Source organism: Dromiciops gliroides, chromosome 1 (assembly GCF_019393635.1).
Source record: "Dromiciops gliroides isolate mDroGli1 chromosome 1, mDroGli1.pri, whole genome shotgun sequence".
Classification (NCBI taxonomy): domain Eukaryota; kingdom Metazoa; phylum Chordata; class Mammalia; order Microbiotheria; family Microbiotheriidae; genus Dromiciops; species Dromiciops gliroides.
Window position 1 is genome coordinate 11,817,399 of NC_057861.1, and position 16,102 is coordinate 11,833,500.

The window sequence follows — 16,102 nt, forward strand, 5'->3', positions numbered from 1 at the left end:
ATTGCACAGGTAGGAAGTAGCAGAGGTTCAGTTCAAATCCATGCCTTCTGACTGCTGGATCTAGTGGCCCTTTCCTGGTTGCCTTAGGTGCTCTCTGGGAAATCCCAGGGAACAGACCTTCGCTTTCTGAACTGCCCAGTTCTGCCTGGGCAGAAGAGCACCACTCTTTTAAGCCTGCCGGCAGAAATGGCAGAACTTGAAGGAACTTGAGAATTGGCAGAGCCCAGAGTTAATCTGTGATTCCCAAGAATCACAGAGGTAATCTAATCTAATCCATTTTTTGTTAATGTATTCCTAGTGCCTAGCACAGTAAGTATATTGCATCTTTAATGTTTAGTACGGTATTTAGTAGGGTTGAATGCTTAGCATGGTAGACATTTAATGTTTATTAAATTGAAACAGCCCTTCACAAGAGTCCAAACAAGTGGCCACCTAGCTTCTACCTGAATGCTCAGCGAGGGCCACCCAGGACAGCACCACACTGCACCAATTAACCATGGGTTGCCAAAGGTTGTCCTGTCTCTTCTGTGTACCAGGCAGACTGCTAGGTGGTAGAGTGCATAGAGTGCCAGGCCTGGAGTCAGGAAGACTCATCTTCCTGAGTTCAAATATGGCCTCAAATTCTTCTTAGCTGTGTGACCCTGGGCATGTCACTTATCCCCGCTTGCCTGCCTCAGTCTCCTCGTCTGTCAAATGAGCTGGAGAAAGAAATGGCAAGTGACTGCAATATCTCTGCCAAGAAAACCCCAAATGGGGTCACAAAGAGTTGGACAGGACTGAAAAAATGACTGGAAACTTCTCCCCAACCTTCAGTCTCACATCTCCAGCTGGCTATTGGATAGCTAGAACAGGGCATCCTAAAGACATCTCAAAGTTGGGGCAGCTAGGTGGCACAGTGGATAAAACACTGGCCCCGGAGTCAGGAAGACCTGAGTTCAAATCCGGCCTCAGACACTTGACACTTACTAGCTGTGTGACCCTGGGCAAGTCACTTAACCCCAATTGCCTCACCCCCCCCCCCAAAAAAAAAAAAGACAAGACATCTCAAACTCAACAGTCCAGGGACACTGGCCTCCTGGCTATTCTACAAACCAGACCCCCTATCTCCCAGCTCTCAGCTCGGTGATCTCTGGCCATCCCTCTAATGTCCGGGATGTTCTCCCTCCTCATCTGTCTCTGGCTTCTTTCAAATCCCAGCTAAAATTCCTCTCTCCCAACACTTCTTAATTATAGTGCCTGCCCTCTGTTAATTGTTTGCTAATTATCCTGCCTGTAGCTTGTTTGTACATATTTGCTTGTGGGCTGTCTTCCCCACTAGATCTTGAGCTCCTCAGAGGCAGGGGTTGTCTTTGGTCTTTTCTTTGTGTGCCCATTGCTTGGCAAAGTGCTTGGCACATGTTGTTCAGTCATTTTTCAGCTGTGTCCAACTCTCCATGACCCCATTTGGGGTTTTCTTAGCAAAGACACTGGAGTAGTTTGCTGTTTCCTTCTCCAGCTCATTTTACAGATGAGAAAACTGAGGCAGAGGGGGGACAAGTACCCAGGGTCACACAGCTAGTAAGTGTCTTAGGCTGGATTTTAACTCATGAAGATGAATCTTCCTGATTCCAAGCCCAGTGTGCTATCCACTTCACCTCCTGGCTGCCCTTTTGGGCACATAGTAGGTACTTAACAGATGCTTATTGACTGACTAAAGCTTGTCCTCTCTGCATTCCCAGCATCTCTCCCACACCTCCTCACTCCCACAGGCACAGGGCCTCATCACCTCTTGCCTGGACTCTGACTCTTGACTCCCATCCATGATCCTCCATGCAGTTGCAGATGTCTTTTCTAAGACATAGATGTGGCCACATCAGGCTCAATGACCTCTGGGGCTGCCCATTTGCCCCATAAACTCCTGCCTGGCATGTGAAGCTCTTCACAGTCAGCCTCTTTCTTGTTATTCCAGGCCTCTTACACTTGCCTGTCCTTCCTGCTCTTCTTCCTCCCTCTCAGGTCTCCTGGGGGGGGGTGCTTGTCCCCCATTCTGGGAGTGTCCTGCCCTCTGCGCCTCTCTCCTCTGGCTTCTTTCAAGACTGAGCTTCAGTTCCACCTTCTGCCAGGAGGCTCCTCCTTGTCTCCCCAGCTGCTAGGGCTGGGCCCTGTGAGACCACCTTCCATCCACTCCAGAGATGCCATGTAGGTGCCTGTTATGGGTTGCCTCTCTTAGATCATGCATTCCCGGAGAGCCTTTACTGCACCGCCAGAGCTTGGCATAGTGCCTGGCCCATAGCAGGCATTGAAGAGATCCTTACAGACAACCTGAGACCTGGGAAAGACCTCAGCTCAAAAAGGTCAAGTTCTCCCACAGCATCCTAGGCCATCAACAATCCTCCTGACCTAGGTCTTGACACTGGACTCCAATGACTGGAGGAGAAAGTGCCTGTGCAGCTCTGTCTCACTTCAGTCCAATTCACTTGCAAGTCAAGACATCACCTCTCGATGCTGCTGGTCCTCTTCTAGAAGGAAGAAGGAACAACAGAAAGCAGCTGAGGCCTCAGTTTGAGACACCTCTGTCTAAAACTTGAGATGATCCTGCTGAAAACCTAGAACTGACAGTTCTCAGCAGGGATTCTTTTTACTAACCTCAGGCCTAAAACTGAACTTTGCCCTCATGCTCCTACTTCTGCCTTCTGGGTCCAAACTGAGGATGACCGATCTGGCTTCCACTGGATAGCCTTTCAAATAGCAGAGAAAGGGGCAACTTGATGACGTAGTGGATAGAGTACCGGCCCTGGAGTCAGTAGGACCTGAGTTCAAATCTGGCCTGAGACACTTAACACTTACTAGCTGTGTGAACCTGGGAAAGTCACTTAACCCCAATTACCTCACTAAAAAAACAAACAAACAAAAAAACCAAATAGGGAATAAAGTTCCCCATTGCTGCCCCCCCCCCAATTCTCTGGACTCTCTTCAATGTCCTTCCTAATCGGTGGCTCCCAGAATTGAACATACTACTACAGATGAGATACGATGAGGGCAGAGAGTCATGGGTCCATTTAGTGAGGTAGTAGAGAACTGGCCTCAGTCCTGGGTTCAAGTCTTGCTTCTGATACATACGAACTGTTTCATTCTGAACAAATTATTCGGCCTTCAGTGCTCCAGAGCCCAGTGCCCATTTGCCTTGGCAGAGAGCTCCCTAAATCCATGAAATCACAGGTCTACTAGGAAGTCAAGGCTGCATTTTTTTTTTTTTTGGAAGGGATGGCGCTCTCCATCACATCGCGGACTCAAGCTTGAGTTCCACCAGGCCTCCCTGATCTTTTTCAAACACTGCTGTACAGGTGGGCTTCCAAGGTTTGTGCTGACGGGCAAGGCATCGGGCTGGTGCAGAGGGGAGTGGGCCGGTCGTGGGGCTCGCCCCAGACACCATCCCTACGGCCGTCTGCCTCGGTTCCCTCGGCTGAACCGCGGGGACCACGACAGTCCCTCCCCCGACCAGAGAGCTGATATTTGCAAAGCGCTTGGAAGCGCTTTTTTTAGTCTACACAGCAACGTAAAACCGGCCTCCCCGCCAGGACAGTGGAAGTCTAAGGGGAGTGAAAAGTCAGCCCGAGGCTAGGACGTGGGAGCTCCCCCGCGGGGTGAGGCCGGGGCGGGGTCCTCGTGAGGGTCGCGTGAGGGAACCGGGGCGGAGCTTCCCGCCGCGGCGCCGGAGCCGAAGCTCCAGCCGAGTTGAGACGTCATCGTGGGCGTGGCCGCGTCGGCGCCGTGGCGCCCGCCGAGGGAGGGGGCGGGGCCTGCTCCGATGCGCGGACGCGGCCCTCCGGCGGAAGGGCGGGATGGCGCAGGCGCCGGGGCGGGGAGGCGGGGCTGCGCAAGCGCCGTGGGTGGCGGTAGCGGCGGCGGCGGCAGGGGAGACGGCGGCGGCAGAGGCGAGGGAACGATGGTGCTGATTAAGGAATTGTGAGTTGAGGGCGGCGGAAGCCGGGGGTCTCAGGTTGGGGCGGGGACATCCCTCCTCGGCGGGCGCGGGTCCCGGCGCGAGCCCCACCCAAGGGTAACGGAGCCGGGACGAGCCCGGCGGCTCCGCCCGGCGCCCCCTCCCTCCGCGCGGAGAGACCCAGGCCGGCCGCTCCCGGCTCCGCGCGCGCCGCCGGCTCCGCTCCCCTCCCCCTCGTCTTCTCCCCCGCCCCCCCGCGCGCCTGCGCACGCGCGCGCCCTTCCCCTTCGCCCCCGCCCCCGCGCGCCGCTCCCCCTGCCCCGGCCCGGCCCCCAGGCGCGCGCGCACGCGCGCCCCCCCAGCCCGGTCCTTTCCGTTGGGACCCGCCCCCGAGGGTTCGGGGTCGGGGTCGGGGGGAGGTGAGGGTGGGGGCGACCTCCCTTGGCCTCTCCCTCGAGCCTCCTCCAGCCTCCCGAGCTGCCCGCGTGGGGGGAGGGACGAGGCTTACGGGAAGGAGGGAGGTGGCAGGGAGTGGGGGGGGGCGGATAGTGGGAAGAACCCGGGACTGGGGTGGGGGCGGGGGGGGGCGGGAGTGTTACATCAGGCCCTGCGGGGATCCAAGGGGTCCTAGCTCCGGCTGTTACCGTCCCCCCCACCCCCCGAAACTGGTGGTCAGAGTGGTCGTTAGCACGTGCCCCAGGCCCTTGTAGGTGAAGGCTGCCACGACCCCTGCCCACCCCCAGACCTTCACTTTGGGTCTGCCAGGGAGCGAGGGCGGGTCTTCTCCCCTGCTTGGTAGAGTCCGGCATCGAAGTTGTAGAGTTGTAAGGGGCATGGGGAGCCATCTAGTCCAACACCTTTATTTACAAAGGAGGAAACTGAGGCACAGACGGCAAGGGACTTGGGCTCAGACTTGTGATGGTTCAGAGCTACGTTTTGAACCCAGGCCCCTTTGACTCCAAATCCATTGCCGTTTTTGCATTCATGATGTTTAGAGGCCGTAGGGATCCGTAAAAGGTTTTTTGAGGCGTCATGTGGCTGTGCATTAAGAAGTTGATAGATATATATTTTTTTTCCTAAAGCCCCTGAACCCTTTCAGCTGAGTGTCCTGGAAAGAACGCTTTCCCAAGACCTGGCTTCTAGGCTACTGAAATAGCTTTTTGACCACAACCTAGACACTTCCTCTGAGGAGGTGCCTAGATTACAATCACAAAGCTAGTAAGTGTGGAGTTTCCTCCTCTGCAAAATGGGCTGGTAATAGCTATCCAGCTGCTGTTTGGAGGAAAGCCTTCGAGGGCTACAGAAATGTATATTTTTATCCTGCCTCAAAACATCTGCTGAAACTTCTTGCATCACATGTTCTAGCCAAAGGGATCTAACAAACCAACTCTTATCCTCATCCTGTATGAAGAAACTAAGGCCCGCAGAGGGAAAATCCAGTGAACTGTTGAGAGTCTTTAACCGAGCACTTAGTTCTTCTTTATAACATTGCCAACTCTCAGTGTCCCAGCTAGCTTGTCACCAGCGTCCTGCAGGTAACTTGGAGTTCCAAATGTATTCTTCCTATTAAATATGAGTTTTAACTTATTGACTGCTGGCCTCTGAATATTGTTTAACCTTTTGCTTCATTTTAATGGAGACACTACTTGGTGATGGGATCATAGATCTACAGCTGATAGAGACCATAAGAGGTCATATAAGCCATCCCTCTCCCATGACATATGAGAAAATACTTTAATATGATTTCTCACTTATGTACAAACCTTAAGGTCAAACAGATTTTTCCTGTGAAAGATAATTTGGTTAGTGGCATGTATTTCCAGAATTTCTTTAGTCTTTTCCTGTAACTGAATGCTGCATCCTTTTGTCTTTCACTGTAGAATGCAATGGTGGAAAATGCAGTTAAAATGTTGGAAGAGATCTTTAAAATGTTGAAACTTTGTTAGCTTTTTTTGCGGGGCAATGAGGGTTAAGTGACTTGCCCAGAGTCACACAGCTAGTCAGTATCAAGTGTCTAAGGCTGAATTTGAACTCAGGTCCTCTTGAATCTAGGGCCAGTGCTTTATCCACTGCGCCACCTAGCTGCCCCCTTTGTTAGCTTTTTAAAGTCTCTTCATTTTAGATTTGCATGACGTTTTTTGGCCAAGAAGATCCTGCCATTCCTCATTGTGGAATTTTTTACTCTATCATCTCTGAGGAGTAAATAAGTAGATGAACCAGTGGTATTAAAGGTGAAAAAATGAGATAAGTCAACGTTTATTAAGCCCCTTCTGTATGCTGGGGATATGAAGGCAAAGGTCACCCCTTTTCTCAAAGGAACTCAGTCTAATGGGGGGCGGTGGCATACACAATTGTGGGCACACAGGCTATAGGCAGGGTAAAATCAACAGAAGGAAAGTGCTAGAATTAAGAGAGATTGGGGAAGGCTTCTTGTAGGTGAGATTTAAACTGGCACTTGAAGGAGAAGAGGAAGGAGAACTTTGCAGCTGCGGAGGTCATCAGGGCAAATACTGGGAGTCTGGAGATGACTGTCTTTTTGTGGAACAGCCAAGAACCTGGTGTCCCATAGAGGAGTGTAATGGGCGAAAGTCTGGCAGGTTATGAGGGCCAGAGAGGACTTAGGTTGGATCTTGGGAGTGATAGGAAAGTTAGTGACATGGTCAGGTCTTGGAAAGCGTGTCAGCAGTGGAGTGGGGTGAGGCTTGAGGCCGGCAGAACTACCGGTGGGTAGGAGGTGATGGGGTTGTCCCCAGGGTGGAAGCAGTCAGATGAGAGAGGGATATTGTGGGAAAGATGTTATGAAGGTAAAAGTGACAGGTCTTGGCAGCAGCTTGGATGGGGGAGGGAAGTGAGAGTGAAGAGTGGAGGATGACGCTTCGCTTGCACATTTGTCCTTAAATGTGGCCCCTTCTTTGCACCCCTCATGGCTTTGCCCAAGCCCCACTCTTCTGTTCAAATTACATTTATCCAGAGGGTCCCAAGTCACATGCTACCTTCCCCAGGAAGCCTTTCCTGATCTCCATTGGAAGGAATCTCTTCCTCCTCCAAAATCTCCTTAGACTTTGTACCTCTCTTAGGTCTTGTCTGCTTTGTGTTCTTGTGTACCTAACCCTGCAGACTCCAAGGAGGTAAGGATTTCATCTTCAAGTTCCCTCAGCTCACGGCAGAGTACCTTGCACATAGTGGGGGCTCAGGTGCTTGAATGAAGGAAGAGAATCTTTAGGATGTAAAATAGAAGGGGGGTTTTGGGGATGCTTTAAGTTCCAGTTTTTCCTTGGGGTGTGAAGGTGATGCTGGGCTCTGCTAGTGCGAGGTTCTCTGGAGCTGGAAAGACTTGGAGTCCAGGCCTGGCTCTGGGTTTTATCTCATCTCCTTAGGACCAGCTTCCATGAGTTTGGAGAGACTCAGCACTATAAGGGGCGACTTCTAGTTTGGAAGCTTTGTTTGGCTGAAGGGGGGGGGGGGGGGAAGAAAGCCTGCGTTCTAAGGCTTAGAAGACCAATCTCTAGGGACAGCTAGGTGGTGCAGTGGATAGAGCACTGGCCCTGGAGTCAGGAGGACCTGAGTTCAAATCTAGCCTCAGACACTTAACACTTACTAGCTGTGTGACCTTGGGCAAGTCACTTAACCCCAATTGCCTCACCAAAAAACCCTAAACAAACAGAAGACCAACCTCTGATGGGCTCTAGTGATAGTGATCATTGCTGGAGGAATGAGAGATCTGAACTCTTGTGAAGGTTGAAGTGGTTTCAAGGTCTCAGTGGAAAGATGTTTGAGATACTTTAAAACAATTGGATTTTCTAAAGAAATAAAAACGAGCAGATTTACGAGAGCTTGAAAAAGTGTATTTTAAAAATAATAATGGGAGATAAAAGTGATGCTCTATTTCACTAATGGCTTGGGATTTATTTAAAAAAAATTCGGAAGTACATTAAAGCCTCATTCATTTCTTTATTAATCACTAACTTTACAAAACCAGCATATCTGCGAAAACCATATTATATAAAAAGCATTTCACAGTATTTTTCTTCCAGTGAATTTCTTGGCGATCTCCTCAGTATTCTGTGTTTGTTATAGCTAGGGAATTGCTTGTGAAAGCAGATTAGACTGGCTATAGAATTGATAGAAATCTGGGGAATTTTTAGTTGATTGAAGTTTTAGCACATCTTGACAGTAAACATTTATAAAGTGATAACAGGGAATTCCCCCAACTCTTTGGAACTGAGCTGCCCCCCCATTTGATTTTATTACCTGCAAAATTGAGATGTAGCTTTTGAAATGACAATGAAGTTCTTTTCTATTTGAGAATTTTGTGGCACCACTTGATTTACTTGGAGTCTTCTACCCGCTGTTCTGGGTTGGACAAACAAAAAAAGAAAAGTTGCCTCTGTTCTGAGGACTTATTGTGTCTTTAGCAAATCCAGATAGGAACTGGTAGATAAATAATGGAATATTCTGATCAGATTGAGTTTGAGTCACTGCATAGACTGATTTCTTCCTGTATTTCTTCTCCTACAATTAAAATCCTGTTTTGCGTTTTAAATTGTTGGTACTAAGATGGCCTGATTTGTACTGAAGAAAGGTTTAAGTCAAGTATTCTGTGGTGAATTAAATGAATTCGCAGCGACAAAAATGGCCCTGCCTGGGAGTCTAGTGAGATCATCTAGAATGGTGGGAGAAGACAAGAAGGTGCAGAGAAGCAGCATCGATGTGACAAGAATGGTGAATCAGTTGTGACATTATATTGGAAGAAATGACAGGCATCTGCACAAGCTGGACATCCCAATCCTTGGATCCTGAAAACTTGCATTAGAAAAGTTTGGCAGCCAACTGCATGACGATGATATGATGTCTTCTGCATTCGAATGTACCCTTCTTGTGGGCAGGGACTATTTTTTGCCATTCTTTGTGTGCCCAGTGGTTTAGCACAGTGCCTGACACAGCAGCTGCTTTAAAAAGTTTGTGGATTGACTGAGTGGCTGAGTTAGGAAAGTTAGGTAGGCCCATGTGCTTAGAGAAGTGCTGTGGAGTTCTTCCAGTGTGACATAACGGCTGGGAGTTGCAGAGAGGTAACTTGAGGCATTAGCGGAACGGGCTTTCAGACTTGCCACTGTCTGGCTGCAGCCTGGTGGTCAGGCTCCTCACCCATCACTCTGCTTGGTAGCCAGGCTAGCCTCCATTGCCCAGCTTGTGTTTTTGTCCTAGCTGACCTTTCACCCAGAACACTCCATCTCTGGCTTCCTGCTTCAAGATGCCTTACTTAGTTGGATGAGAGCAACAGTCTCCCTGTGTGTGTCTGTTGTGTCTGTGTGTAGGAGAGTCATGTGTAAGGCGGCTGTTGGGGGGGGGCAAGTTGTTAAGAGTTTCACAAACTAAAACCCTAAATGAATGATGAGCACATATTTCAGGCTATGTGCCATTTTATAGCACTGAGCTAAGTACTACATTGTAAGCTGGACAGTTCCTGCCCTCAAGAAGTTTGCATTCTAATGGGCTGACCATACTTACATGGGAACTTCGAGAGGATTTCAGTCCATCTGATGAAGATTCTGAGTAAAGAATAATTGTGCCCTCCATTAACTGGCACACCTGGTAGTGGTGATTGGTTTACAGTGGGTGGGGAGGCTAGCTAGAGTGGAGATAGGAACCTGGTCCCTGGGAGGGATGTCTAGTGCCTTAGCTCCTTCCAGGCATGGTCTTTGTTGGTTAGCTTTGGAAGCTGCAATAACTGTAGCTTTCTAGGAGTGCATGTGGAGTGGGGGTCCCAGCAGAGGGTGTCTAGGTCTGCCCTGGCTGGGTGGGGAGACACCTTGGAGCCGGCTCTTCCCAGGGTTTTGTAGCCAGCCCCACCCAGCCTCCCCCAGGGTAGAGAGAGGCAGTTCTCTTCCTCCCGGAGACTTTTACATTTGCTCCTAGAGGTAATAAGGAGGCATGGGAGCTTGGGGCCAGGGGAGCAGCAGCATGATCAGACTTGTGCTTCAGGAAAATATTTTGGTGCCTCTGTGGAAGATGAATAGGAGAGGAATGGATGCTGTAGTAAAGGAAACCAATTAGGCTGTTGGAGTAGTCCGAGCTAGAGGTTCGGGAGACTGACCTAGAATGGCGACTGTGTGAGTGAAAGGGGGCCTGAAGGATAAGAGAAGATGTGTGTAGAATAAAGAGATTTGGCAGCTGATTGGCTGGGAGGAGTCCAGTATGCAGGATTACAAACCTGGGTGATTTGGAGAATTGTGGTGGGGAAATTTGGAAGCCAAGTGGGAGTCCTCACTCAGCTCAGGTACCGCCTTCGCCTACAGGAGGCCTTTCCTGATTACCCCAGATCTTCTTCATTCCTTTGTATTTCTTTATTTCTTTACTTTTTTTGTGTGAGGCAATTGGGGTTAAGTGACTAGCTAGTAAGTGTTAAGTGTCTGAGGCCGCATTTGAACTCAGGTCCTCCTGACTCCAGGGCCGGTGCTCTACCCACTGTGCCAGTATTTCTTTTGTATATATATTGTGTTGTGGTTTCTCTGAGTACTTGGAGTTTGCTGGTAGAAGGTGAGCTCTTGTGGAACAGGGATGGTTAGACTTTTGGCTTTGTCCCCCATCACTGTGTCCAGCCTGTAGTGTGTGCTTAATGTCTGTTGGATTTGAATTGCGGGGCTTTCTCACGGAGCAGTTGTTTCCCCCTCTTTGGAAGCCTTCTGGAGGGACTGGGTGACCTCCTGCCTAGCCTGTGGTGGTAGAGGATTCTCTTTCCATCCTGGGCTGGATCTGCTTGTCTACTGAGCTCCCTTCCAACTACAAACTTCGGTGATTCTGGGGTTCACATTGAGGGGCGAGTTCTTCACGAAGAGAGATTCTTGGAAGAGATTGTGGCAAAATCAGATGGTTTACAAAGCCACAAGAAGAGAAAACTGGCTTCACAGATTTGAAGGACTGTCAAGTGGAAGATTTGTTTCCTTGGCCCCAGAGGATAGAACTAGTGGCAAATTTGGGCTTAGTTAAGAAACATCCTGACAGAAGAGAGCAGGGAGGTGTGCTGACCAGCGGGTGTCAGGCTGAAGATTGAATTTGCAGTGGGAGTGTTTGCATCTCAGAAACTGGCAGATGCTCCATGTGAAGGTTTGATGCTGTTGTTGGTTGTCTGGACTCAAGGAAGTGATGGAGAAAATGCTAGTAATACAGTTTAAACTTAAAAGCGCATGTGGTGCTTGTGTCTGCCCACCCCGTCTCTTCCTGGAGAGCCAGCCCAGCCCTGGAGTGTTGCCTTGCCTTTGGAGGTTTCCCTTCGTTGGGGTCTTTAGGCCACTCTGACACATAACTTGGAAGGCTTCTGGGGCCAGATCGGGTAGATAGGTAATTCAAAGACTGTGTAGGCTGGAACACTTGAAGATCCTTAATTATGAGATAAGAAGGGCTGGACAGGGCTTTGGAAGCCCATTGAGAATAGGACTGGGCCTTAGCATCTCTGGTGCCCAACAGTGTGGCAGGCATGAGTTGTTGAGTTGAGCAGGGCTCGGGGTCTGTAGGGTTTTATGTTTATTGGAAAGGAAAGGGAAAGCTGGTCCTCACCAGAGACTTGTGGCAGAGGTGTAGTTTGACTGCCTGCCTGTGCTATCTTTCCCTTTCCCTCCCGGCAGTGAAAGGGGTCAAAGGGGCTGCGGAATGAAAGCTCCTTGAGGGAGTGGACTGTTCTTGCCCGGGTCCCTGCCCGGGTCCCTGCGCTCCTCGGCGTTGTTTGGGCATGTTGACTGAGCCATGCATTTCGGACCAGGTTAAACCCAGAACAACCTCACAGCCATAGCAGCCTTTATTTTCGCAAGGTTTTGTGGAAAACTTCTCCTGGGAGGAAATCTTTTCTTATTCAGACTAAAGAATTCCTTTCTCAATTTCTTCCCATTTAAAATGTAAGAACCAATGGGTACTGAGTGAGGAAGTATCAGTTTTGTGAGAAGTACCATGGAAAATCCGGAGTCTGGAGCATGGGTGAGATGGGAGACCTCGGGTGACTCCCCCATTTCCATCCACTTACTTTGGAATGCCTAAGTCATTATGGTGATGACAGAGTACACATGTAGAAAGCATTCAAATAGCACCCAGGTGGCTGCGTTCTCCGTTCCCCCAAGAGAGTTGGTGAAATCCCAAGAGTGAATATCCTGGGGGCTCCCTGTTTAAGGTGAATTCAGGAAAGGATTTCAGAACCATCGTTGTGTTTCCTGAACCAAGAGAAAACATTCCAGATTTGGAATCACAGAATCTTTTCTGCCTGCATGATGTTTTTAAAGTGAGGGGATTGAATTAGATGATCTCCTTGGTTCCTTCATGTTCGACAAGGTTGTCCTTTTAGTTGGCTTCTTCCCCATGGTATCACTGGATAAAAAGGAAAAACCCTTTTATATCTCTTGGGATCTGTGATGTAAAATCAATTTTTGCAGTGATGTGGCTTGTAATGTGTATTTTCTTTCTTTTTTTTTTAGTCGTGTGGTTTTACCATGTTCGGTTCAAGAGGTAAGTCCTGTTTGCTTCTAATGATACTGTGTTTAAGCATAGATATTATAGTGATATAGTGTAACTCTTTGTCTAAATTCATACTTTGCTTGTATTTATTAATCTGTTTCACTGTCAGGAACCTGAGTCTAGGAAATGTTCCAAAATAATATATAGGGGATCACAGGGTTGTAGTTCAGACCCTCATCACCTTGTGGATCGATCATTAGTTGGCTTGCCTCAAGTCTTACCCCACTGTCCACACTTTTCCCACACTTTAAAAAAATAGCTTTCCTAATATAAATTCGGTCATGTTATTCTTCTCTCAAAGAAGTTTCAGTGGCTCTCTATTGCCTTGAGGAGAAAGGCAGACCTGTAACCTGATATTTAAGGAAAAGCACTGTTGCCTAATGGGAAGAGCCTATAGATTTCTTTAGGACATGCTAAATAAATGCATGTTGGTTGTTTGCTTTGAGTCTTGATGCTTCATAGCTGTGTAACCGTGGACAAGTCGCTTGACCTTGTGTTTCCATTTCCCCATCTGCCAAATCAGTAGAATACTTGTATTTTCATGACAGTGTGATTGCCAGGAGCAGATCTTAGAAGGCTTCATCTGAAGTCTTCTTAAGGGCCTCTACAGTGACTGCAGCTCAACTTTCCAGCCTTCACATAGTCTGCCTTCTAGCCAGAATGGAATACTACTAGTGAACCTGCCCTTTTTCACCTTCCAGCATTCCCAACCACGCTTCATTCCTGGCTTGTATTTCTTAAACACATCTCTCAGAATCCTTCTCCTTTCAAGGGTCAGGCCAGGGGCTGCCTAACTGGTTGGTTTCCCTCCCAATTGCTAGTGTTTTCTTCTTCAGATTATGTTGTATTTCTTTATCTCAGTCAGTCATCAGTCAATAAACATTAAGTGCCTCCTGTACTAGGTAGTGTGCTAAGTAAGCCCTGGGGATATAAAAAGAGGCCAAAGACAGCCCCTGCCCTCAAGGGTCTTACTGTCTAATGGCTAAACAACAAGTAAATTTATATACAAAACCAACTGTAAACCACATAAAAAGGGAATAATCCACATAGGGAAGGCACTGGAATTAAGGAAGTTGGGAAAGGCCTCTTGTAGAAGGCAGGATTTTAAGCACCTGAGAAGATGCCCAGAGCGGAGGGATGGAGAGTCTTGTTCCTGGGACATCCAGGAGGTTATGGCACTGGATCAGAGACTGTGTGGCAGGGTATAAGAAGGTGTAAGAAAGACGGGGAAGGTAGGAGGGGGGCTAGATTACGAAGGGCTTTCATGCCAACCAGAGCATTTTCTGTTTTCTTCTTAAGGCAGTGGGAAGCCATTGGAGTGTATTTCATAATGCAGCAGCATGATCAGACCAGAGTTTAGGAAAATCACTTTAGTGGATAAATGGAGGGTGGATTGGAGTGGGGAGAGACTTGAAGCAGGAAGACTCAGCAGCAGCTGTGGCATTACCAGGCCTGAAGAGATAAGGGCCTACCCTGGGGAGAGAGTGGTGCCAGGAGAGAAGGAGATGTAGCAAAGGTGAAATCGACAGACCTTGGCAGCAGCTTGGGTGGGGGAAGAGGACACTGAGAGATGGTGAGGAGTCCAGGATGGTTTCCTGGGTTGTGAGTCTGGGGGACTGGGAGGGTACCGTATCCTTCCACAGGAATAGGAAAATTTGGAAGGGGGTAGGGTTTAAGGGGAAAGAGCGTGAGCTCTGTTTCGGACATGTTGAGTTTAAGATGTCCACTGGACTTCTGATTTCTAGGTGTCTGAAAGGCAGTTGGACAGTAGTTAACAAGGCTGGCAGCATCCAGGGAGGGCTTTTTGAGGAAGGGGGAGACATGGGCATGTCTGTAGGCAGGAGGGAATGAGCCAGTAGTCAGGGAGAGACTGAAAATAAGTGAAAGGGTGAGGAAGACGGGGCTGACAGCTGGAGGAGGTGGTGTGAGATGGGATCACTTGAGCAGGTAGAGGGGTCAGCCTTGGTAATGAAGAGGAAGGCAGCTTCATCAGGTGAGACTGGAGTGTAGGAGGAGAGAGGGGGACGAGGAAGCGTGTGTGTTGTATCCCTGTAGTGGAGGGCAAGGGACTGGGTTGTGTCTCTCTCAGGACTCCTATAACAGGCTCCTAACAGGAGCTTGAACTCCCAGTTCTTTGGACTCTTCTTCATAAGACTTATTACTCTTGGTAATTGTCTGCTACATTTTAAACTGTGTATCGTGGAGAGCAGAACACACTGCTTCAGGTGTGGTCTTGTTTCTCTAGAGAACAGGGAAATCTTCTGGTCTCTGTAGTCACACGCTCCCTGCAAGCAGCTAGAATATTGGGGTCCTCAGCCTTCTCGAAAGCTCTGACTTCAGAGCATGTGAGTGCTGCAGATGGCAGCTGATCTAGGGAGGCTCTTAACCATGTCCTCACATAAATCCATCTCTCCCCCCCAGTTCAGGGTATCTTCCTTGGATTCTCTTCGTGTTATGTGGATTGGAGCAGGAATGCTGCTCCATCCTCCTATGACAGTGCTCCCGCTTTTTTCAGGCCATGTCTTTCTCTGCTGATACACATTCTGCAGAATTTACCATGGATAACAATACATTGCAGTCTGTCCATACCTTCCCTATACCACCTCTTCATTGCCTTTTGGCTCTCAGCTTCAGGTCTTTGAAGACTCTAGCATGACTTGACTCAACTATATCAGTGGAAGAATGGGAGTGTTGGAGTCATTAAAAGCACTGCATGGTTTTGCAGAGGCAGTCTGGCCTGTTCTCCAGTTCACTTCTGGCTCTAGCTCATTGGCTGGCTGTTCCAGGGCTCTGTGAGTCGACTGTCCATTTCTCTATCATAGTCTGGATGGTAGTTGCCTTTCTTTGAGCATTTGGTTGAGTGGGTCATTTAACAAGCATTTATTAAGTACCTTTTATATACAAAGTGCTGGGGGTGCAAAGAAAGGCAAAAGACAGTCTCTCCTGCCAAGGAGACCCCCATCTGATGCAGACAACAAAGGGAAGGCACTGGAATTAAGGCTACTGGTAGAAAGGAGTCCTTTAGGTGGAACTTGAAGGGAGTCAGAGGGGCCCCCGGGGAGAGTCTTGTTTGAGTAACAAAAAGAAGACCAAGGTCATGTGATCTCAAAATACCTGGAGGGTAAGAAAGTGTAAGAAGGCTTGGAAAAGTAAGGGGAGAGCCAGGAAGTGAAAGGCTTGGAATGCCAAAGAGAGAATTCAGTATTTGTCCTGGAGGAAAAGGGGCTGATAGGGCCTGACCTTTGCTAAATTGAGAATGAATCACTTGACAGGTGACTGGGTGGAGAGATGAGTTGGGGAGACCAGCCCGGAGGCTGTTAGTGTGAAGTGAGACCCACCTCCTTGAGGGACTAAGGAGTTGCTTTTTGTGTCTCACTTGGAGCTTGGTTCTAACTGGCAGGTGATCTGACTCCTTAGTTGTTGTCAGGAATAACTCCCACAGCAGGAATGAGTCGTTTCCTGCCTATGAAAATAAGATCCATTTCACCTTTTGAGATGTTATTTGGCACTTACCATGTCTTGTGCGTCCTACTTCCTTTTTTTTTTTTGGTGTTTTTAAAAAAAAAAGAGTTGATCATTTTTTTCCCAATTTCATGTGAAAACAACTTTTAGCATTCACTTAATTTTTTTTGTAATTTATTTTTTATTTTTTGCAGGGCAATGGGGGTTATAAGTGACTTG

At 48.6% G+C, this 16,102-nt stretch overlaps 1 protein-coding gene across 2 annotated transcripts in view; it reads left to right on the forward strand.

Annotated features, from left to right (window-relative positions):
• The first annotated feature begins 3,851 nt into the window (after positions 1-3,851).
• PITPNB (phosphatidylinositol transfer protein beta) overlaps positions 3,852-16,102 on the forward strand; it is a 76,128-nt gene continuing 63,877 nt past the window's right edge. For both annotated transcript variants that reach the window (XM_043976880.1, XM_043976879.1), the window contains exons 1-2: positions 3,852-3,945; positions 12,382-12,412. In XM_043976880.1, the coding sequence (XP_043832815.1) occupies positions 3,926-3,945; positions 12,382-12,412 (51 nt within the window). In that variant the 5' untranslated portion in view covers positions 3,852-3,925. The remainder of the gene's footprint in view (positions 3,946-12,381; positions 12,413-16,102) is intronic.